The sequence below is a fragment of the Staurois parvus genome, unplaced genomic scaffold, assembly GCF_062004578.1.
Source record: "Staurois parvus isolate SC_StPar_1 unplaced genomic scaffold, SC_StPar_1.0 ptg000154l, whole genome shotgun sequence".
NCBI classification, from domain to species: domain Eukaryota; kingdom Metazoa; phylum Chordata; class Amphibia; order Anura; family Ranidae; genus Staurois; species Staurois parvus.
Window position 1 is genome coordinate 886,567 of NW_028317950.1, and position 23,455 is coordinate 910,021.

Below are 23,455 nucleotides of genomic sequence, written 5' to 3' on the forward strand. Positions count from 1 at the left end.
CTTTACTGTGATCTGTGATCAGCTGTGTCCAAAGGACACAGAGCTCACAGAGGTGGCCCAATGAGTGCCCCAGGGGCTGAGAGGCTTGCCAAGGATGCCCTTCCAGAACTGGGGAGCTGCGCTGTAGCCATCTTTCCCATATAGTGCGGTAGGGAAGTGGTTAATTTTGAAGCTTGTTCAATTGGCATTCGTTGAGTCTTTTCTGGGCCCATCGAATGTACCGCCACGATTTTCTGCACAAACGTTCACATGAACATCTACCAATGTATGGCCAGCTTTAAGATGACACCAGCTGGCGCTCCTTTTGTTGATTTATCAAAATACTGAATTTGGACCTAACAGGTACTGCCATTGTAATGTTGGCCTGCATCAAATACATAAAAATCCAGCCTAGACCTTTACACAGCTTTTATGAACATAAATCACTTTAAAGTAGATCTAAACCCAACCACTAACGATGTAATCCCTTCTGAACCCGCGCCTGCTTCCCTTTAACTGGGTCTTTACGTCCAGCGGGCAGGAAGGACTGACTGATCAGGTGACCACTGTGACTGGCTGATCAGGAGTCTATCCCAACAACTGCCAATCATTTCTAGAGACCAGCAGCTGTATAGGACAGCTCGGTCATTGTGCTGGAAGCATGCAGTGAGTGCCATCTTAGCACAGAAACCTTGGTCCTCCATGGACGCACATGTGTGGTATGTGGGCGTTAAGGCCTACCTTCTTTGCTGCCACACATATAGGTCAGGTGGACGTCATTATAGCTGAACCCTGGAAATAAGAAATAAAACTTCCCTTCCCCACATAGAAAGGGTTAAATGCTCTTTTAGTCCAGAGGTCCAGGGGTAAGGTGTACTATTTACTTTATCTCTGGCTCTGGCAGGGTCTCACCATCCATGCACCTCCCACATAGAAGAAAAATATATTTGAAATATAATTTAAAAAATATTCTTCCCAAATATATTGACATTTTTGAAATATTAAAATTTTGGCTATATTCAATATATTTAGCAAAAAAAAAATATATATATATATATACATACACACAGTGCATGTTGAAATGCGTTTTTTATATATTACAAAATATATGAAAAATATTTTTAAAAATATATATATTTTAAATATATTCTTCAGATTTTTTTTTCAACATATAAAAAAGTCATTTTAACATATATTTTTACATATTTGTAAATGCATTCCAAAAATGTAGATTAAATGTATTTTTAAAGATATACAGCATATTTGAAAAATTTTTTTCATATATTTTGTAATAAAATGCATTTCAACATGCAGTGTATATATATATATATATATATATATATATATATTTATTGAAATATATTTTGAAATATATTGAATACGGCCAAAATTGTAGTAGTTCAAATATATGTCAATATATTTGGGAAGAATATTTTTAAAATATATTTTTCTTCCATATGGGCTGCGCCCCCAATGTGTCCTTTCTAAGCCTCTTCGGGCCACGGTCTTGCCACCTTACATACAATGCAGGGTTTTTAACCCTACAATGTGCATAATGGCATCAAGGGACACAGCATGGAGCTTGAGGACAACACTAGGGCCTTTTGGAGCCAAGAATGAGGTAAAAACATCTTATCCCAGCACCACCAGACTAAACAAACATTTAACCCTTGAAATGAGAGAGCACTGCTAGGGTAGATTTTGTCTCATTCCAGGAATCCAGATTTAAAATAATCCCTGGTGATCCTGTCATGAAGGCCCTTGTTCAGGCACTTCCTGTTATAGGGTGGCGATGCTCTGTTCCGCTCTGTCTTGTGCTCCCGCACTGTCACCTTGTCACATGATACCCTGGTGGAAACTACAAGCGTCCATGCTGACAGTCACAGGCATGGTCCACCATTGCATCAGAAAGCCAGTCCATGTACATCCAAAACTGGAGCAAGAGCATACAGAGCAAGCTAAACACAATCCAGTTAGGGTTTAGGTCTACTTTAAATGCAATATTTGTAAGGATAACAAAGTGAACAGACGTATTATCGAAACCATTCCAAAATGGAATATAAAGATGCTACAGGTTTCAATATATAATCCAGCCTTTCCCAACCTCAGAGAAACCCTTGAAATAACGTTGAGGTCTCGAGAAACCCTACCAAAACCAATTCATTGGAAGTCAGTGGGGAAAAGTGCCCCTTACTTTGGTGATTGGGTGGAAGAATGCTCCTTACATCGGTGGTCAGAATGTCACCTTTACAGGCAGCTAAAAAGATCACTGGTGTCATACAGCTGGCTCATCCAAGTGGTACTGGCTCCAGAACTTTGCAGACACCATTAAATGGAAGGTCAACCAGCCACAAGGAATCCCTAGGAAACACTGGAAGGAGTTGAGAATAACTAGTCTAGTCTCTGATATTCCTTGCAGATCTACAATGTACATTCTCATGAATTTCACAGACAAATCACTTTGATTGGTTCATCTTGTAAAAAAAAACAATTCATCATTGAACAAAGAAAATTCACCGTAAATCAACGTTGTAATTTGAAAATCCTCTGCATAAGGAAGCATCTGCTGCTCCACTTGTTTGGCTTTGCATCACCACACGTATAATCTTTACAGGCTCTGTCCCTAAAATCATTTGACTAGGATGTTGCACCATCCAAACACCACAGATTCTACACAGAGTAGTGCATAGGGTTTAAGTGATCTAGCACTCGCTATGCTTTAGGAATCTCAATGACAATTTAAAGTTCTGGAACATTCTCTACTGACCAAAATGCAAGCAAATTAAGGTTAGGGCATCTCTCCTCTGCAGTCTCTGAAGAGTCTGTACTAACCGCCGCAGTGTACAGGACACACTAGTGGACAAGTGAGCGTGCAAAGCTTGGAATCCTTCCATGCGATCCACAAGGAAGGGTTGTACTCCTAGTGCCAGTCCGACGTCTTTGAAATCTTTGTGTCCAGGTGCAGAACTGTCCAGTTTTAGTGCAAGTAGGGCAACCAAGGAGTCTGGCATCTGAGAAACTGGAAGTTCTGACAAAGAAGAGAAGATAGGTTATAGGTTGACCCCAGAAAAAGAACATCATATGACAGCAACACAATACACTATATGAACATCACACCTTTATCAGCTTTTGAACATCCCATTCCAAAACCATGGCCATTAATATGGAATTGGTCACTTTTGAAGTTATAGCAGCTGCCACTCTTCTTGGAAAGCTTTCCTGAAGAGCTTGGAATGTCTATGGGAGTTTGAGACCATTTGTGAGGCCAGGTATTGAAGTTAGAGGAAAAGACCTGTCTCATAATCAGCATTCCAATTCATTCCAAAAGTGTTTAGTAGGGTTGAGGTCAAGGCTCCCTGCAGGCCATTCAAGAGTCAGAAGTATCGTAATATAAAAGAAATGCAGCAAAATATTTAATAGTACCAAAGGATTAAATTTTTGATAATCCAGATAAAAGAATCCACACCAAGAGGATGTAGGGCCCTTATAGAGGAAAGTTTTACCATGTTTGTTGTTGAGGGGTTTTCTTGTCATTTAGGTTGCCCACACTGGAGGTAAATAATGAGTTGTTAGAGGAGTCAAGTGGGCCATGGTATAGCAGTTTCCTAAGGGATTTTTTTTATTTTGTGAAGAAAGTGGCCAAAGAGAAATACCATGTAGGTGATTCGAGCTGAGGCTCACCTTTGAGGAGAGGGGATAGGAGTTCCACCCTAGAGAAGATTGGAGAAGGGGAGTAGGGCCGTTACCTCTGAAAATGGGGGAAAGGAAATCTTATGCATTTGGAATTACTATTGCTGAAGAATTGTTGTCCTCATAAACATCAAAATAGGGTGCTTTGGCAGGGGGTTCCCCTCTGACAATGTACCCTCCTTCTCAGTTTGAAGGCATGTGGCCTGATATGGCTAAGCAAGAATGGATGGGGCCTTTCTTTGCCTGCCAGAATGCATGCTCAGATGCAAGTCTGGTATGGATTCTGGGGGAAATACCTGACCCCGTGTGAGTTTTGCTGTAGTAGGTTGTATACATTGTACTTTTGCATTTTTAATGTTGCACTTTCAGCATTATTAAATTCAATGCTCCCTGTCATGTCCCCCAACCCCATCAGTGTCCAGCCCTTATGCCTTTTGTTTGACAATCCCTTGCCTTGAAAATGGCCATTGCTGATTTCTAAGATTTGGCTCAATGGGGTTCGGATTCGGCATTCAAACCACCCCAAACCTAACTTGTATGTTTGACTCCTCACTAACTCTTACAATGAACTAAAGTCTTTATGTATTTTTAGTTATTTGAGAAAAATAATCCTATCAATGAGTGATGTTTAGTATATAGCATGCAATTATCTACATATATGGAAGCCACCAGAAATCATGTGATTTAGGCTTCCAAGGCTAGGACCTGGGAAACAGCAGATTATTTAGTTTATGGCAACACAGATGTACACTTTTAACTTGCTTGCAATAGCTCCATCAATGTGGGGGAGCATAGCTGGGTAAGTATACACAGGGGGAACATTTAATTTTTCTTGTAGAACAGTTCTTGGTCCCAAATGGACAATCACCAGGTCCAAACACTGTCACATGGGGGTTGCCATGGTATTTTCTCCTTGTCTAACATCAGTCAACACTGAAATCTAGACAGACAGGGATGTCGCAGTTGGGAAGTTGGTTCTGGTCAGCTCAGTGGATTGCTTTAAAAAAGCCCTGGATACTTTCTTGGATACACAGAATATAACTGGATACTAACATTTATAGGTAAAGTTGATCCAGGGAATATCCGATTGCCTCTCGGGGATCAAGAAGGAATTTTATTCCCTGCAGGAGCAAATTGGATCATGCTTTGCTGGGTTTTTTTGCCTTCCTCTGGATCAACTGTGGGTATAGGATTATAACTTTTTTTTTTTTTTTTTTTAATGGTTGAACTGGATGGACTTTTGTCTTTTTTCAGCCAGACTAACTATGTAACTAAGTGGCAAGAGAGCATGGCTGGGTGAGTATACATGACTGAGGGTGGAAGGGGACCATATGAAGATACTGTCACATTTGACCAGAATGGGAAAAGTGACAGTGTTTCTTTAAGCTACCACATTCCTTAACCCTTCTACTGCCACCTATGTAGGTAGTATGTTGGTGGCAGCGAAGGGTGTTTACACACACTCCTAAACTGATGACCTTTAGGGATTTTTAAATTGTTGCCCATGAAAAATATAAGGTACTGATGAAGTTTGTTGCTGTTTCACAGGTGCATGTGATTTTAAGGCTTGGGATGTTAAGCATCTATTTATTCGACACAACCTCATCTTTTATATTTTACCAAAAACAGGGTAATATATTGTGTTTTTGTGCCTTAAAATTCACTTTAGTGTATTTTCTTACTGAGATTGTGTTTTATAAACTGTTATGTTAATACTTTATGCCATAAAACATTGGAACTACCACTACCTTATTCTCTAGGGTGTCTGCTTTCAGAAATTATGTAATTTTTGGGGATTTTATGTAATCTTCAGGCCTAAAATGATTTTTTTTAAATGTGTGTGCAAAAAATGCAAAAAGGGCTCTGGCAGCAAAGGGGTTAAAGCAGACACAACCAAGCGTTTTCATATACTCCTAATTTGTGGAAAACAGCAAAGCTCTGATACTTACCTAGAGTGGCAGTGTTCAGGCAGGAGGGGACGTCTTCCCTTTTCTATAAAAGAAAATATGTATTGTCATGTCTTATTGCTAATAGTACAAAGAATGCATCAACAGTGCTGTAAGAACTGCAGTCCAGAAGGTATCAACCACAAGCAAACCCATCCTCCTTTCATTAAAAAACCAAACATAACTATGGAAAACCTAATCTCACAATAAAGGCATCAGCATGGGTGCGCTATCCTTGTATGGTCCCCAACATATCCGGCAGCTAACTGTTTCAGTGATCCACACTAGACATGTGCAAAATGGAAATATCAGTTTAGTTTTGTATCAACTCGTTAAGTTACTAGTTTCGTTTCATTGCATTCGTTTCACTGGTCAGTGAAACCCAGAACAGCCCAAAGCAATCATAAACTGCTCCAATGATTACAGGGAAGCCAAAAATGACTACATTTACCTAGCCTATCTAGCAACCTATCTAGGAGGACAATATACAACCTAGGAGAGGAAGTGTGTTACTGGCACACCAGGTTAAAATATATATGTTTTCATGTACAAGTAAATCTATTAAGATTTTGGGTTCTTCTCTCGGGTTGTCTGCTCCAAGAGAAAAAATGTTGGAAGCACCAATCCCCTGTCAGTGTGTAGATTGGTCTTTATTACACATACCAGGCAACAAAGGAAAGCCAAAGCATTTTGGGGGCTACAAAAGTCCTCCTTCATTTGGACTTAGAAGTGTTAGTTAGGGATAAGTTTGGGTTCAGTCAAAACTGGCCTGAGCCCAAAAGTTAGCTTCCCTTGCTGGACCAATGAGATGAGGATGGGAGCTGCACGTATAGAAAGGACTATGAATGCTTGTGACATTACTAACCTAATGTAACTCATCCTCTAAAGAGCCACTGGTGAAAGTAGTTCCCTTCCCCCAGTTAAATCACACACAGCCAGACACACAGCATTTTCCTCACTCTTCCACTGGCTCAAAGGAACAGTCTAGGGGTGTGTTTTTAGGATTTTTATTGGAATGGTGAACTTGGATGGGGTGAGGGGAGCATGGGATACCTCAAAACTGGTGAACTGAACACTTTGAGGACTCCTTAGCTATCTTGCTGAACTGTAAAAAATGTTCACAGGATCTCTACGCAAATGATGACTATGACTTCTCAAATGGACCAAATGCTACACACAGTCACTGACTTCCCAGCACTTGGGTCATCTGCTCTTGCAGCCACAAGATCGTCGGTTGCCTCCTTCTGATATCCACCAGGCTCACACCACCATAGGACAACTGGACACTTTTCCCCCCAACTTCCTCCTGGTTCTCTCCAGTGAGCTTCTCTAGATCCAAACTCATTCCAGGAGCTAAGCTTGTGAATAGGCCCCCCCAGCTAAGGCTTAGGTGGGACCTCAATGTCTTCTTAGTGGCACTTCTAGCAGTCCTGTACCAGGGACAGAGCCCCCACATAGGGGTCTCCTCCAGCAGGACTGGACTAAGGAAGTCTCTCTCCCTACATCAGACTATTTATGGGCTCTCAAACCATCTACAGGGCACACCTCCCAAGGGATTGGCTAGAGTTCCATAAATATTCAGGCTGTTTACTTTGTTTTTCCTCCCACTAAAGTTCCAGAATCCCCTAGAATACAGGGGGAAGCAATCAGAGCAGCATCTTCTGAGACACTGAGCAGCCCTGAACAAGCAAACCATGCTCCACTGATTACAGAGGAGCTGACTAAATGTACCTAACAACCTAAGCTACTCTAGTAGGGTGCTACACTAATATGGTCACATAATCATATTAGCTCAATGGCATTGAATCGCCCACCCAGAGCTCATTGACCCAACAAAGACAGCTAACTTCAGGGTTCAGATTGAGCCCATTCTCATCACTAGTGCTGCTTGAGTGCTATTAGTGATGGGAAATTTTTGTTCCCATGAAAACCAGCAGTTTGGCAGTGGTAAGACATATTTCCACCAAACCCCCAGAAGAAGCCCAGCCCCGCAAGCTACTGGTCATTGCCTACAATAGGGAGCTGGTGGTCCAGCAACGATCACATGATCTATAAAGCGGAACTAAACCCATCAATTTAGTGGTTACCCAAAGCAGTTATGTTAATGCTGTGAATAATAATGGCCACAGTTGGTTATGCTCTCAACCAAACTATCAAGCCATCAAATGGCTCGTGTCATAGCTGATTACTATAGCTACTGCACGTCAAACAGAGGCCAAGATGGCAGCTTACTTGGCTGTAAAGGAGAGGAGGGTTTAGTTCCACTATAGGTCCCAATGTACAGAACCCCTAAAGGGCCAGCAAAGGGTCAATAGCTCTCAGTGCCATTATCCTTTGCATTCAGGAGCACTTTACCTTTAAGAACAAGCTTTGTTACTACATTCATTGAAAATATACTCATCACAAAAATGCATAATGCCAAGGTTCATTCTAGAACTTAGAAGTGTGCTTGTACCTGGTAAGGTATGTTTCCACAGCAGCTTGACCTTGGCTCTTCTGCAGATTTTGTGCAAGGATCATCTTGCGTACTACATGAGCAGCTGTGGGGTTTTGTCACCGCATGAGACTTCTGGTTGTCTCCTAAGTGATCTTGGCCGCTGGTGTGGGAAAATCCCTCTTCAGATGAAAAGTTCTGTAAATCCAGCTCTGTACATTCCACAGGGGCATGGGACCAGTGCTGGCGCTCTGATGCACAGGAATGAGCTTGTTTGCTGGGCTCTACTGTTCCTTGGCTGTATTCGGTGGAAGGCCCACATCCTGAGAAACAATCACTGCAGCCTGAGTTACGGATCAAAGGTTGAGTTTCTGAGATGTTCCAATTGTACTTGGGTTTGTCGAGGGAAGGAGGGAGGGCACACAGCTCCACGGATGGTGGAAGTAATGCGCTGGACGTCAGGCAGGGGCTGGAGGAGACAAGGTCTGAAATCACATGGACTTCTTCTACTGGACCTATTATCAAATCAAAGCCAATATCAATAAAATAATTAATCATTTAAAGATGAACTCTGGGCAATCAACAACACACAGATGACTTACATTGGTAGGAATTTGTTTACCTGACAAAAAAATCTAACTTCTGAGACATACACAACTCTGCCACAAAGCACAGCCAGGAAGAAAATGTCCCTTGCAGATAAAGCATACCGTGGTGTCCGCTCTCCACTCCTAGCCTGCTAAATGGATAGTGAAGGAGCAGAGGGAGTCTGATGAGACCCTCCTTCGCCTTCTCACTCTGCTCTTTCCTCTGATTAGCACATTCCTAATCAGCAAATTTGAATTTGGAACACCTGATTTGCTCCCAATCCTATCCCTCCCTCTCCTAGTCTTAGTGCTGCTCTACTGCGCATTGCAAGAAGTTGAGACTAGGTACTAACTAAATCAGAGCTGCTATTTTGGCCTTTTACATGTACCTGGAGTTTAGCTAACTATATACAGTAGGTATGATTTAAAGCAGCCTTCTCAACCTTTTTCCCCCCTTAGGAATCCTTAAAAAAATTCTAGGTACCTGGGTACCTCTGTGAAACCTAATTCATTGAGTGTCAGTTGGAAGAATTACTTACATTGGTGGTCAGTGGGAAGAATGCCTCTGACACTGATGACCAAAAGGAAGAATTCCCCTTATATTGGTGGCCAATGAAAAGAATGCCCCTTACATTGGTGGCCAATGAAAAGAATGCCCCTTACATTGGTGGCCAATGGTAAGAATGTCCTATACATTGGTGGTCAATGTGAAGAATGTCCCTTACATTGGTGGTCAGTGGGAAGAATGTCCCTTACATTGGTGGTCTGTTGAAAGAATGTTCCTTACATTGGTGGTCAGTGGGAAGAATGCCCCTAAACTGGTGGTCAGTGGGAAGAATGCTTCTTACATTGGTGATCAGTGGAAAGAATGTCCCTTACATTGGTGGTCATTGGGAAGAATGCTCCTTACATTGGTGGTCAGTGGGAAGAATGTTCCTTACATTGGTGGTCAGTGGGAAGAATGTTCCTTACATTGATGGGCAATGGAAAGAATGTCCCTTACACTGGTGATTAGTGGGAAGAATGCCCCTTACAATGGTGATCAGTGGGAAGAATTCTCCTTATATTGGTGGTCAGTGGCAAGAATGCTACTTACATTGGTGGTCAGTTGGAAGAATGTTCCTTGCATGGATGATCAATGGGAAGAATGTTCCCTATATTTGTAGTAAGTGGGAAGAAAGTTCCTTACATTGTTGGTCAGTGGGTAGAAGGCTTCTTACATTGGGGGTAAGTGAGAAGGATGCCCCCATTACAGACAGCCTAAAAGATCATCGATATCAAGCTGCTAACCCAGTCAAGTGGCATTGGACCTGGAATTATGTAGGCACCATCGATGATAGGTTGATCAGCCACAGCTTAAAGAACCCCTAGCAACCTCTAAAGGAACCCTGGTGGAAAAAGGCTGACATCAAGTATATACAACAGGTGAATGTATCTATAGATATACAGTACGTATTTAAAAAGTTGCAGGTGGGAGGACCTAATATACAGTATACATTGTTCCAGTAACTTTAGATAATGTATTACTGAATAGCTGAGATGCCAACACCCCCAAAGATGTATTAGTATCCACCATGTGAAGAATACAGTAACTCCACTCATCCTCCCCAGTCTAGGATGAAGAAGGTGCCGACAATGGAAGCCCATCCCTGCTCTAACGCATCACAATATCCATCAAGGAAGAGTGCATACTAATGATGACGTCCATCCTTTAGAATAAGTTTATTCGTGATCTGTTCACTGAACGTCTTTGCCAGTAGCCACCCTCCCCTTTCACCGAAGCTTTCCACTTTTTTTATGAAAATAAAACCCCACACCATAATCCCCCCTCCACCAAACTTTACACTTTGCACAATGCAGTCAGGCAAGTAACGTTCTCCTGGCAACCGCCAAACCCAGACAAGTCCATCAGATTGCCAGACACAGAAGCGTGATTTGTCACTCCAGAGAACACGTCTCCACTGCTCTAGAGTCCAGTGGCGGTGTGCTTTACGCTACGCCATCTGATGCTTTGCATTGCACTTGGTGATGTAAGGCTTGCATGCAGCTGCTCAGCCATGGAAACCTATTCCATGAAGCTCGCTTCGCACTGTTGTTGTGCTAATCTGAAGGCCACATGAAGTTTGGAGGTCTTTAGCTATTGACTCTGCAGACAGTTGATGACTTCTGCGCACTGTGCGCTTCAGCATGCGCTGACCCAGCTCTGTCATTTTACGTGGCCTACCACTTTTTTGGCTGAGTTCCTGTTGTTCCCATTTGCACCGTCTTTGTTATAATACAGATAACAGTTGAGCGTGGAATATTTAGTAACCAGGAAATGTCACGGATGGACTTATTGCACAGGTGTCAACCTATCAAGGGACCACGCTTGGAGTCACTGAGCTCCTCAGAGCGACCCATTCTTTCACAAATGTTTGTAGAAGCAGTCTGCATGCCTAGGTGCTTGATTTTTCTACACCTGTGGCCATGGAGGTGATTGGAACACCTGAATCCAATGATTTGGAGGGCTAGCCCAATACTTTTGGCAATATAGTGTATAATGTAAATAAGATATGCTATACGTTAAGAGTTGCTCCATTACCCACTTTTGCCATTCATCTAGTTATTCCATCTGACAGCACCAGTGCACAGTGCCTGATAAAGTTCTTTATTGCTCCATCTCTCACATTGCAGCTCTGCAGCAATCCCAAGGTAGCATCTGTGAAAACTCAAACTGCAAATATTGGAGGTAAAACCAAATATTAAAGTCTTTCTGAAAACAATGACACTGCCCTGCCTTTCCAAATTGACTGAAACTCTTCATTTATTTTCTATATGGTGAACCCAGTCTTGGACAGCGGTGTTTGTTGGCGCCATCATCTCAGGTCTATGGGTAATTTATAACTGCCATTTGAAAGTTCTCATTAAATGCAGCTTACAAGCTCACCTGCCATTTGTCCAGAAGTATCTGTGGAGCCAAAGCAGAATGCAGGGATTGGCTGTTCCTCACAGGGGGTGCTGGTAGATTCCGACTGTTTGGTTAATCTTCTTGGCTGGCCTGCAATAGCATGCGATCTTTGGAGAGCTGGGGAAAAATATTCACAAATGAGTCTCATAGGTATTATTTATTATGTCTATATCTGATTTTTTTTGTGTGTGGGGTATGGTGTAGAACAGAGGTTTCCAAACTTTTCAAAGGGCCAGTTTACTGTCCTTCAGACTTTGGGGAGTAGAAAATGCTTTGGGAGTAAACAATGCCCCATTGTTGGTGTTAGTGAAAGGAATAGTGCCCCAACACTGGTGTCAGTGGGAGGAATACTGCTCCATTACTGGTGTCGGTGGGAGGAACAGGGCTACCATCACTGGTGTCATTGGGAGGAATAGTACCCCATTGCTGGTGTCAGAGGGAGGAATAGTACCCCATCCCATGTGTCAGTGGGAGGAATAGCACCCCATCCCTGGTGTCAGTGTAAGGAACAGTACCTCATCACTGGTGTCAGTGGGAGGAATAGGGCCACCATTGCTGGTAACAGTGGGAGGAATAGTAACCCATTGCTGGTGTCAGTGGGAGGAATAGTAGTCCATCACTAGTGCCAGTGGGAGGAATAGTGCCCCATCGCTGGTGTTCGTGGGAGGAATAGCACACGATTTGTTGGCGTCAGTGGGAGGAATAGTGCCCCATCACTGGTGTCGGTGGGAGGAATAGTACCCCATGGCTGGTGTCATTGGGAAGAATAGTACCCCATCCCTGGTGTCAGAGGGAGAAATAGTACCCCATCCCATGTGTCAGTGGGAGGAATAGCACCCCATCCCTGGTGTCAGTGTAAGGAACAGTACCTCATCACTGGTGTCAGTGGGAGGAATAGGGCCACCATTGCTGGTATCAGTGGGAGGAATAGGGCCACCATTGCTGGTATCAGTGGGAGGAATAGTGCCGCATTGCTGGTGTCTGTGGAATAGTACCCCAACCCTGGTGTCAGTGGGGGGAATAGTACCCCATCCCTGGTGTTCGTGGGAGGAATAGCATCCAATTTGTTGGCATCAGTGGGAGGAATAGTGCCCCATCACTGGTGTCAGTGGGAGGAAAAGGGCTACCATCACTGGTGTCACTGGGAGGAATAGTACCCCATGGCTGGTGTCATTGGGAGGAATAGTACCCTATCCCTGGTGTCAGTGGAAGGAATAGTACCCCATCACTGGTGTCAGTTGGAGGAATAGAGCCACCATTGCTGGTTTCAGTGGGAGGAATAGGGCCACCATTGCTGGTTTCAGCGGGAGGAATAGTAGCCCAGTGCTGGTGTCAGTGGGAGGAATAGTAACCCATTGCTGGTGTCAGTGGGAGGAATAGTAGTCCATCACTAGTGTCAGTGGGAGGAATAGGGCCAGAATAGTGCCCCATCGCTGGTGTCTGTGGAATAGTACCCCATCTCTGGTGTCAGTGGGAGGGATAGTACCCCATCACTGGTGTCAGTGGGAGGAATAGGGCCACCATTGCTGGTTTCAGTGGGAGGAATAGTAGCCCATTGCTGGTGTCACTATGAGGAATAGTACCCCATCACTGGTGTCAGTGGGAGGAATAGTGCCCCATCGCTGGTGTCAGTATGAGGAATATGGCCCCCGTTTCTGGTGTCGGTGGGAGGAATAGAGCCCCACTGTTGGTGTCAGTGAGAGGAATTGGACAGGATCTGTAGGAGAAAGTGTGTCCTCGTGTCTACTACTGACAACTGAGATGGGGGGAAAAAGAGAAGCACAGGATCTGGAGGAGGAATTCTGTACTCCTCTCTGCTTCCGACTGCTGATACAAAGTGGGGGACGCGAGAAGGGGCTATTGCAGCTGCAGGAGAGGTGTGAGGGCCACATGAAATGGCCTGGTGGCCAAATTCAGCCTTTGGGCCTTGTGTTTAACACATGTGGTCTAGAGGAAAGCTATTAGTTGTTGGCGTAGACCACAGTTTTTAACTACAATTTCATTGCGGAGACCTGGTTCATTTTAGTCAGTTGAGATGGGAACGAGGGACACCTATTCGCAAAAGTATGTTAGCGTAGGACACCCCCCCCGACACGCCCCCCTCAAAGGAGGATTATAGGAAAAAATGATCGGACAATCCCACAAGTGCTTTTTTTAACCACTACTATTTCTTTATATTGGATTTTGAAATTTACAAAAAGAGCAATTTAGAAGTTGGATGAAAGGTTTAGCACTGTAAAGCACTTTTAGGTACATAAATAGTGCATTTCATATACAATGATATAGATCAGACCAAAATGGGGGACAAATGAGGAGGAAGGAGGGACAGAGGGACTTTGTTCAAAATCAGGGACAGTTCCTTGAAATCAGGGACAACTGGGAGCTATGGAAAACCTTTAATAAGTAAATAAACAAACACAGCACGGTAAAGTGCATTTTTAATACTCACTGGTACTGCCTCACTTGTAGCTGATCTTCACTTTCTTGCAAAGTTAGAAGCACTGGTACAGGGGCGGACTGACAACTCATGGGGCCCCCGGGCAGTAAGGGATCATGGAGCCCCTGTGTCCTCGCCCACACTCAAACCACACCCAAAAAAGCCTATGAAGGGTACCAGGGGCATATCATGGGGCCCCCTACTGACCCCAGGCCCTCGGGCAATGCCTGAGTGCTCGAATGGTCAGTCTGCCCCTGCACTGGTAGAATATTTAGCATCTGAAATTTTTGGGGTGTTCGATGCTTGCGCCCCTCCCCCAGTGTGTCTCCCTCCCCCACAACTGCATGCAACAGGTGGAACTATAGTGCATAGCAGAGTGAAACTGGCATCTGTCACATCCGGAAGTTGAATGCTAAAAATTCTACCTGTGCAGGGACTGGCTTCAAGGGAAGAGGTACTGGTGGGTTTTATAAATGTGCTTCGTTATGCTTTGTTTACCCTTATAGGGTCCATGTAAGTTTCTGTTGGCTATATGGATGGTAGTTCCATGTCTAGACCATAGACATGCCCATAGACATGAGGTTAACTCATACACTGTATGGTTAAATGTTCGTGGACATCTGACCATCACACTTATATAAGCTTGTTGGCCATCCCATTCCAAAACCATGGCCATTAATACAGAGTTGCCATTTTTTGGCTATAACAGCCTCCACTCTTCCTAGATGGCTTACAAGATGCAAGATTTTAGAGAGTTTGGAGTGCGGTAATTTGAATCAATTCTGCCAGGAGACCATTTTTTAGTTCAGTTACCAATATTGGATGAGAAGTTCTGGGTTGCAATCAGAGTACCAATTCATGCCAAAGGTGTTGAGGTTGGGACTCTGGTCAGGCCACTCAAGCTCTTCCACATCATACTGGTAAAACCATATCTTTATGGAGCTGATTTTATATACAGGGGCACAGTCATACTGGAACAGAAAAAGGTTTCCAACAAACTGTTTTATGCTGTAGCATTAACAGTCTCTTCCACTGGAAACATCTGAACTCAATCATTTGCAGAAGGGTCAACATACTTTTGACCATTCAGTAAGTATGGTGGTCAATTGTCGACAGACTTTTGGCTATATAGTGTACCCATGCTTAACTGCTCTCAAAGCAATCTGAAAGAGATGCCTGATCTACATACAATATACACAGTTATCTGCCTAACACAACTGTTTGTCTATCTCCATCCACTCCACATGCATAGCTCAATGCTACAATATATTGCCATAATGTATAGTAAATCATTCAATTTGTCCCCATATATTGATATATTTATTTAACTTACATAGTTAGTCTGGCTGAAAAAAGACAAAGTCCATCCAGTTCAACCACTAAAAAAAAAAAAGTTATAATCCTACACCCACAGTTGATCCAGAGGAAGGCAAAAAAAAAAACAGCAAAGCATGATCCAATTTGCTCCTGCAGGAAAAGAATTCCTTCCTGATCCCCCGAGAGGCAATCAGATATTCCCTGGATCAACTTTACCTATAGTTAGTATCCAGTTATATTCTGTGTACTTACCTCGTTGACATTGGCTCTTAAAGAAACGTCCACAGCAGATGACCGAAAAAGTCACCAAGGTAACCAAAATTAATGCCAGGGCCACCATTATAATCGCCACTAAAATGACAGGATCCCGAGAAGGAGATGGAGGATCTGTACTTGATGGCTGACCAAACCCCGGGCTAGGACGACCTGGAAGATCATTATTCACAGTCAACACATACACATTCATGTTTCTACCATTCTGTTCTAGAAAGTTAGCCAACCTACACTGAGTTTCTGTGCGTGGCGTGTGAGATGTGCATGGGAAGCATTCCAGCTCCTGGAGTCCTCCAATACGAGTCTTGCTATAGAACCTAGGACAATACAGACAACATCATGAATGTCTGCACCCACCTGTGTGCAGGGTGAGCTAAAATTCAAATTTTGAAGTATATAAATAATCACACACTTGTAAAACTGCAAATGTGACATTTGTTGGAGTGGTCAGGTCAAAGAACAGTTATTATGTTAAATAATGTAACATAATTATAAAGTCACAGCGCAACTAACTAAACTGATGACTAAATATATTATTGCTTGACCACCATACCCAATTCTATGACCAGGGCCGTTGATAAGGGTGTAGCACTGGCCCTCCTGTACTGCCCTGGGCAGCAGGGAAATCAGATGTGGGCAGGAGAGGGGGTGATTGGTACAGTGGGGGAGCAAATAAAGGAGTTGATCCCTTGTGTCTCCCTGCAGCAGCTTAAAGCCGACTTCTCTTCCTCTCCATCCCGCTGACTTTCAGCTGTTGCAGGAAGAGAGACACAGGGGATCAGTTTGGGTAATTGCTTCCCCAATGCATCGATAACCCTCCCTGCCCTTATCTGATTACCCCTGATGCCTGTGTCCCCCCCCCTCCTTTCCTTCCCTGCAGCACTGCCCACTTCCCTCCACTCCCACCGACTGCTGTGGCACACATGGTGGGGGATCTTTTCAATATGTCCTATTTACTGGCCTCTTCTTTTTCTGAATGAACACAATGATCGATCAGTCCTGATCACTCACTGTGTTGATTCATAACTGAAGCATAGTAAACTGTGTGGACCTCTCAGTGCTTAAATGTATATGTAAGGTTACGTGTCCTCTGGTCGTGATTCCATTATGGCACATGTTCTGTGATTGGTATAACGACTGTATTGCAATGTAAAATTGATAACGTCTACACCAAATTCATGAAACCATGTCCAAACTCGTGAAACCATGACTCTATAGCCAAACAGCCTTCAAAAAACATAATTAAAAAAGAAGGAAATAAAATAAAAATATTGTTGGGCCAAATGCCAAACCCCAGCATCATGTATAGTACATGAGGTTGTTGGACATTCCATTCCAAAATCATGGGTATTAATATGAAGTTGGCCCCCTTTATGGCTATAACAGTCTCCGTTTTTCTAGGAAGGCTTTCCACATGATTTCTGAGGTTGTCTATGAGAATTTCTGCCCATTCATCCAAAAGAGCATTTGTGAGGTCAGGTACTGATTTTGGATGAGAAGACCTGACCCTCAATCGTCATTCTAATTCATCCCAAAGGTGTTTAATAGGGCTGAAGCCAGGCTCATTTGAGTTCCTCCACACCACACTGGTCAAATCCTGTCTTTATGAATCTGGCTTTGTGCACATGAATATGACCATGCTGTAACGGAAAAGTACCTTCCCTAAACTGTTGCCAAAAGACTGAAAGCACACAATTGTCTTAAATGTTTTTGTATACTGTAGTATTACCAGTACCTGTCACTGGAAACAAATGAACTCTACTTCCTACAGTAACCATTCTCAACCAGGGTTCCTCCAGAGGTTGCTAGGTGGTCCTTGAGCTGTGGCTGACTGACCTACCATCTGATGGTGGCTGCAAAATGTTTTGGTCCAATACCACTTGACAGATCTCTTTAGCCATCAGAGGCATTCTTCCCACTCATTCCATGAATTATTTTTGGAAGGGGTTCCCTGAGACCTGATTATTTTAAAGGCTCCTCATAAGTAACAAGGCTGAGAAAAGCTGCCACATAGTTAAGCACACTCACCCCGGTAGACAGTCACCGCACACTGAGTTTGTAGTTGGAGTGCAGTTAACTTTTAGCACTCGGTTGATAATGACACATGGGAGACATCTAAGACAACGCTGGTGACTGCGATCTTCCTTATACCTCCCAGTTCTACATGGCACACAACGAATGTCTCTTGCACTGCTGCAGTCCTGTAAAAACACATTCCAAGTTATGTTACATTTTATTAGGAGCAATACAAACTAGGCGAAAGAGTATTACTTCTCTGAGACGAGCCTGTGATATTTATGAGGGCTACCAATGGTACTAGACCTCAGGTTGTCATCCTATATCCTAGATTCATTACTAGAGATGGAAAAACTCCACCATTTGTGGTTCAGGCAAACTTTTAAAAAACTCACAAGCCTTTTGACAATCAGAACAAGCATCCTGAAAATCCCACTGAATGCAATGAGAGTCATAACAAGGCTTCAAAAAGTACATATTGTGCAGAATGGTTTAACCACTTGCATTTCGGACACTTATACCCCCTTCCTGTCTAGGCCAATTTTCAGCTTTCAGTGCTATCACACTTTGAATGACAATTGCGCGGTCATGCAACACTGTACCCATATGAATTTTTTTAGCATTTTTTGAGACAAATAAAGCTTTATTTTGGTGGTATTTATTCACCACTGGGATTTTTATTTTTTTTGCTATGTAAATTAAAAAGTCCCAAAATTTTGAAAAAAAGTGTTTCTTATATAATTTCTCCAATAAATAGTATTTCATCATAAATCTTGGCCAAAATGTATTCCGTTATATTTTTAGTAAAAAATTAGCTTATAACCAAAAATTATAATTTTTAAACTTTTTTTACATTTTATTTTTATTTTTTTTATATTATTTTTTAATTATTATTTTTTTTTTTTTTTACATACTGTCACCCTAGCAGTACAATGTCACCATGGTGGGTGTGATGAAGATTTTTTTTTTTTTTACACTGATTGCTTTTACACCCATAAAGGATGTAAAAGCAATAATTTCTCCTTCTCTCTAGCTGCATTCTTGCAGCCATTGAGAACTGCTGAGTGAGCTGTGATTGATCACAGCTTGTCACATGGTACAAGGCTGTTGTGAATAGCCTTGTACCATGTGACCTCTGTGATCATTCACAGATTTCACAGGTAGTAAGCAATGATGTCACAAGTGACATCTTTTTTTTTTTTTTAAAGAAAATGTATTAGGATTTTACAGTCATACATTGAAAATCGACCATAAAGTAAAATATAAAGGTAGCATATATCACAAAAACAGATCCATAAGATAATACACAACTAAGTAGGAATAAAGTCTCAGTTAGATGAAGTAGTTGTTACATCAACTTTGGTACTACCAAGGAAGAGAGAGGTGGGGGGGGGGGGGGGAGATGGTGAAGTTGAAGAGGGGAATGAAAAAGGGAAGAAATGGAGTGAGGTATATGGAGGGAGTTGCTGTGGTAGTGTGAAAATATTAGCTTAGGGGGGATAATGTTGAGGATAGGGTGGGGAGAAGGAAATAGGGAGATGGAGTTGACTGAGGTATGCCCCGAGAACCTCTATGTGCGCAGAGATGCAAAAAGAGGAAGATGTCAAATAAAAGATACAGGCCATGGAAGAGAGATTTGAGGTGAAAATCAGTTCTGACGTGTTAATAGGTGTTGAATGGTGAGTACGGTTGGGAGTATAACATTTGTTCTCTCAGTGATATAGGAGGAGAGCGATGAGGAGAGAACTCTCTCCTATCTGTTAGCTGAGATGCGAATGGTAATTCGGGTGTGAGTGTATAGGTTATGTGTAGTATTATTAACTGAAGCAAAGCATTTGGTTCAGACCACTACTGGATCCCAAGCCGCTAAGAGATCCAAAAGTGGGAAGTGGGAAATGAAGGCAGAGAGTAAGGCAAGAACTATGCTCAAGAAAAATCACATAACCAACATCTTACATATGGGTAGTACTGTAACTAGCAGGGGTTACATATCATGACACAAAAAGTTTTTCACCCTGAAGGAAAAATTTCTGCTCTTGCGGGGAGAGTGTTGCAGACACATATGAACTCCATTTCCTGATGTAACAAGTAACATCTTGCTTACTACTCTGCATGTGATCACTGATTGGCCAATCAGTGATCACATGATCGGGACCTCGTACAGAGGTCCCGTCCGACGATCGGTGTTCCACTGTGCCCGGAGGACACAGCGGGCGACGGATTGCAGTGCTGCACGCTCCCAGGGAGCGCGCACATGCAGGGTGCGGGGAGACCATTTATAAACGGCCACCCGACCCTGCACTGCCACTGTCCGGCCGTTTATATACAACGGCCGGACGGGAGGTGGTGAAGAAGCTCCTGCAAGTCCTGCTTGGTGAGATGATGGAGTCAAAAACAGCCCAAGCCACTACTGAAGCCAGAGGGTCAACACACAAGCATTTTTAGAGGGAGGTCATTATGGAAGTCCTGTATTTTTGACTTGATAGGTACATTTGAACTCCTACCTTGCACATAAATTCCAGGTCAAGGACTAAGTGGCAAAGGGACAGGATGACAGCCTGGGGTCTGCACCTTTAAAAACAAGTTAGCGATGGAAGTTTTCCTCCATTCTCACATATTTATTTTCTTAAATAAGTATTTGTTGCCTTTAAATGTTTAATTTTAATTTCTTTTTTAAGTATGTTTCCCTTATTTAGAAAATGTATAAAAAATAATAAAAAAGGATTTAAAAAACACTTCCAAAGCCATCATGGGACCCCCTTGAAACCATGAGATGAGGTTCATGATAGGTGCACAGCGACACCGTCTTTGGAGACAGTCCTATGGATCCCCCATCGCCAAGGCCTACTGTTTTCATATTGTATGGGCTGAAATCTAGCTAGACCTCTGTCTGGATATTTGTTTATCTTTATGGTGTTCTGTAGACCTAGCTGCTATACAAAGCCTTCAACTCCTGCAACATGTAACGTATTGCCTCCAATGTTGAATGTTGAAATATACAGTATAGCACAGTGGCTAAATGGTTAGCCCTTCTGCCTGGCAGTACTAGAGTCATTGGTTCGAATCTCAATCATGGCACCACCTGCCTGGAGTTTGCATGTTCTTCATGTACCTGCGTGGGTTTCCTCCGGGTACTCCAGTTTCCTCCCACACTCCAAAGACATGCTGGTAGGTTAATTGTCCCCCGTCTAAATTGGCCCTAGTATGTGTATGTATGAATGTGAGTTAGGGACCTTAGATTATATGCCCCGGACTGAGTGATCTCAATGTACAAAATATATGTAAAGTGCTATGTAAATTGACGGTGCTATGTAAGCACCTGTAATAAATAATAAATAATAATCATGTTGAACACGTGCTACAGATTTTTCACTGGCTTTGAACAGTAACCTACCATTTCACTGAGGGTACACATCACATACAGTATATGGTCATGTGGACCCATGGTGCTTGTGGACACCTGACTATTACATCTACATACATGGCTATGTGGACCCCCCTCCAAATGAAGTTGATGGGTTTCCAGTGAAGGGTCCTGTTAATACTAGAGCATAAAAGGACTTCTAACCACTTCTACCCTTGTGGCAACACTTTGGGGAAGGATCTTTTCCGTTTAAAGCATGGTTGTGCGCCCATACTCAAAATCCAAATCCATAAAGACATGGTTGGACCTGTGTGGAGTGGAGGAACTTGAGTGGCCTACACAGAGTCTTGACCTCAACTCTACTGAACATTTTTTGGATCAATTGGAACGCCAACTGCATCCAATATCAGTATCTGGCCTCACAAAGGCTCTTTGATTATAGCCATGGTTTCATGAGTTTGGACATGGTTTCATGAAAGTGGTGTAAAGTAGTGGCCTCCAAACTGCCACCTTGGGGCCTGGATGTGACCTTTGCTTGCCTTTATCTGACCCTTGGGGCACTATTCTGCTGACACCAATGATGGGGCATTATTCCTCCCGCTGACACCATCAATGATACTATTCTTCCTACAATGGGGCACTTTTCCTCCCATTAATACCAATGATGAGGCACTGATGCCAGGGCATTTTCTACTCTCACTCACCACAGTCCAGCAATCCTAAAGCCTGAAGGGGGCCAACTTTGTGAAGGTTCTCATAATCAGAAGGAGGGCCAACGTTGTGAAGGGTTTCATAATTACAAAGGGGGCTAACTTTATGGAGGCTTTCAAATCAGAAAGAGGGCCAACTTTGTGGAGGCTCTCATAATCACAAAGAGGGTTGACTTTATGGAGGCTCTCATAATCACAAAGAGGGCCAACTCCATAAATAATGCCCACAAATTTAGAATGGTATGTCCAACAAATTCATAGAAGTGTGATGGTCAGGTGTCCACAAACTTTTGCCCATGTAATGTATATACTATCCAAATTAAATTTTGATAATCTCACCTCGGAAAGCTCCTCGCCCGGCCCACACTGCGTACATGGGACGCAGTTCCCTCGTTCATCTTTATATTCGTTTATTTGACAGCTGGCAATGACTTCACATACCAGAACTAACTGTAACAACAAAAGAAATTGCTTGTAACACCTTTTTTATTACTCGAAAACATCAACAAGCACAGCAGTCAACTATCAATCCAGTCATAAAACCATACCGTAAATATGAAAAGGATACACATCAGGTATGTGCGTGCCATCATCCTTGAGGATCTGTGATTGCTTTAAAAATAGACTGGCAACTGGCAAACAGCAAGCCGTGGGTCTCCAGTTTTCTAACCCTGTAATAAAGAAGGTTATTGTGGAGTCAGCCTGTCTGTATGCAGATATGAAGATATGAACATGTATGTTTGCATGTGATTGTTCACATATTTCATTTAAAAGATCATTTGACCCAAAATTAAAGTCGATGTAAAACCAATCATTGAATGTCATAAAGCCTTAACATGGTAAAGTAGAACTAAATTAACTTTTTTTTCCATTCTGCACAGAGTAAGGGAGGGTTATATCCCCTGGCGATTTTTTTTGCCATCTGTGTCCCTTTGAAGAGATTTCAATTCATTTCCTGTTCCACAGCCAAACAGGAAGTGAGAGGAAATCCCTGGTTGTCACCAGAACTAGTGTCCCAATAGGAGGATTTCACCTTTGTTCCTGTTCTGGTGACAACCCAAAATATGTGATTTTCTTTCACTTTCACTCTCAATGATAACAGTAAACAGGACACATAAAGAGGGTGAATCTCCCTAATGGGGGCATAGACAGCAATAGAAACCTGACAGGGGTTCTATTCCCTCTCCATGCTATCCAATGCTAAAAAAAACATTTTTCCTTTAGTTATACTCTGAGCTTTTATTCAGTGGGAACCAGGAGTGTATTTACCACAAGGCAAACAAGGCATTTTTCAGGGGGGGGCAGCACTGCCCCTCGGAAGAAGGGTCACACGTGGCATGGGGACCTGGTGGGTTCCGAGAGAGGTTGAGGATTTCATGACGGTGTATGCACAGCCCGACTCTCGTTCCCGGGGATGTCTGGAACTGTGAAGGCGAGTGTCTCTCTCTCTCTCGCCATGGGGGATGGTGGATAATGTATGGGGGGCAGTGGTACTGGAAGGCTTGGGTGTAGGGCAGGGGTGTTCTTGGTCAATGTCAGGCTGTTTCTGTGGGGGGGGCACCAATTTTTGTGTTGCCTAGGGCAGCACAAAACCTAAATACACCACTGGTGGGAATGCAGTACTGACACCTTCAGCACTGAAAGTATGCATTGGCAAGGGCTACTGAGGCATGCTGGAGGGTCTACTTTGTTGCAGGGGGGGTCTATAGTTGTGGGGGGTCTTATGGTGCTTGGCAGGGGCAGTTGTTGCAGGGA

General features: G+C 43.0%; 1 protein-coding gene across 1 annotated transcript; it reads right to left on the minus strand.

The window, feature by feature from the left end:
- Positions 1–1,370: 1,370 nt before the first annotated feature.
- Positions 1,371–22,293, minus strand: EDA2R (ectodysplasin A2 receptor). The gene is made up of 9 exons (XM_089675335.1): positions 22,249–22,293; positions 22,040–22,150; positions 17,639–17,811; positions 15,842–15,927; positions 15,590–15,763; positions 11,563–11,700; positions 8,071–8,564; positions 5,619–5,661; positions 1,371–3,007 (listed from the first exon to the last, which is right to left on the minus strand). The coding sequence occupies exons 1-9, from the start codon at positions 22,291–22,293 to the stop codon at positions 2,739–2,741; spliced, it is 1,533 nt and encodes a 510-aa protein (XP_089531461.1). The 3' UTR covers positions 1,371–2,738.
- Between the last annotated feature and the right edge of the window lie 1,162 nt (positions 22,294–23,455).

Excerpts from the sequence above, each read along its gene's own strand:
- EDA2R (XM_089675335.1), bottom strand. The coding sequence starts at position 22,293 with ATGATGGCACGCACATACCTGATGTGTATCCTTTTCATATTTACG. Across the intron at positions 17,812-22,039 it reads CGGGCGAGGAGCTTTCCGAG|GACTGCAGCAGTGCAAGAGA; the intron begins GTGAGATTATCA and ends GTGTTTTTACAG. Across the intron at positions 11,701-15,589 it reads TAAGAGCCAATGTCAACGAG|CTCTCCAAAGATCGCATGCT; the intron begins GTAAGTACACAG and ends ATTTTTCCCCAG.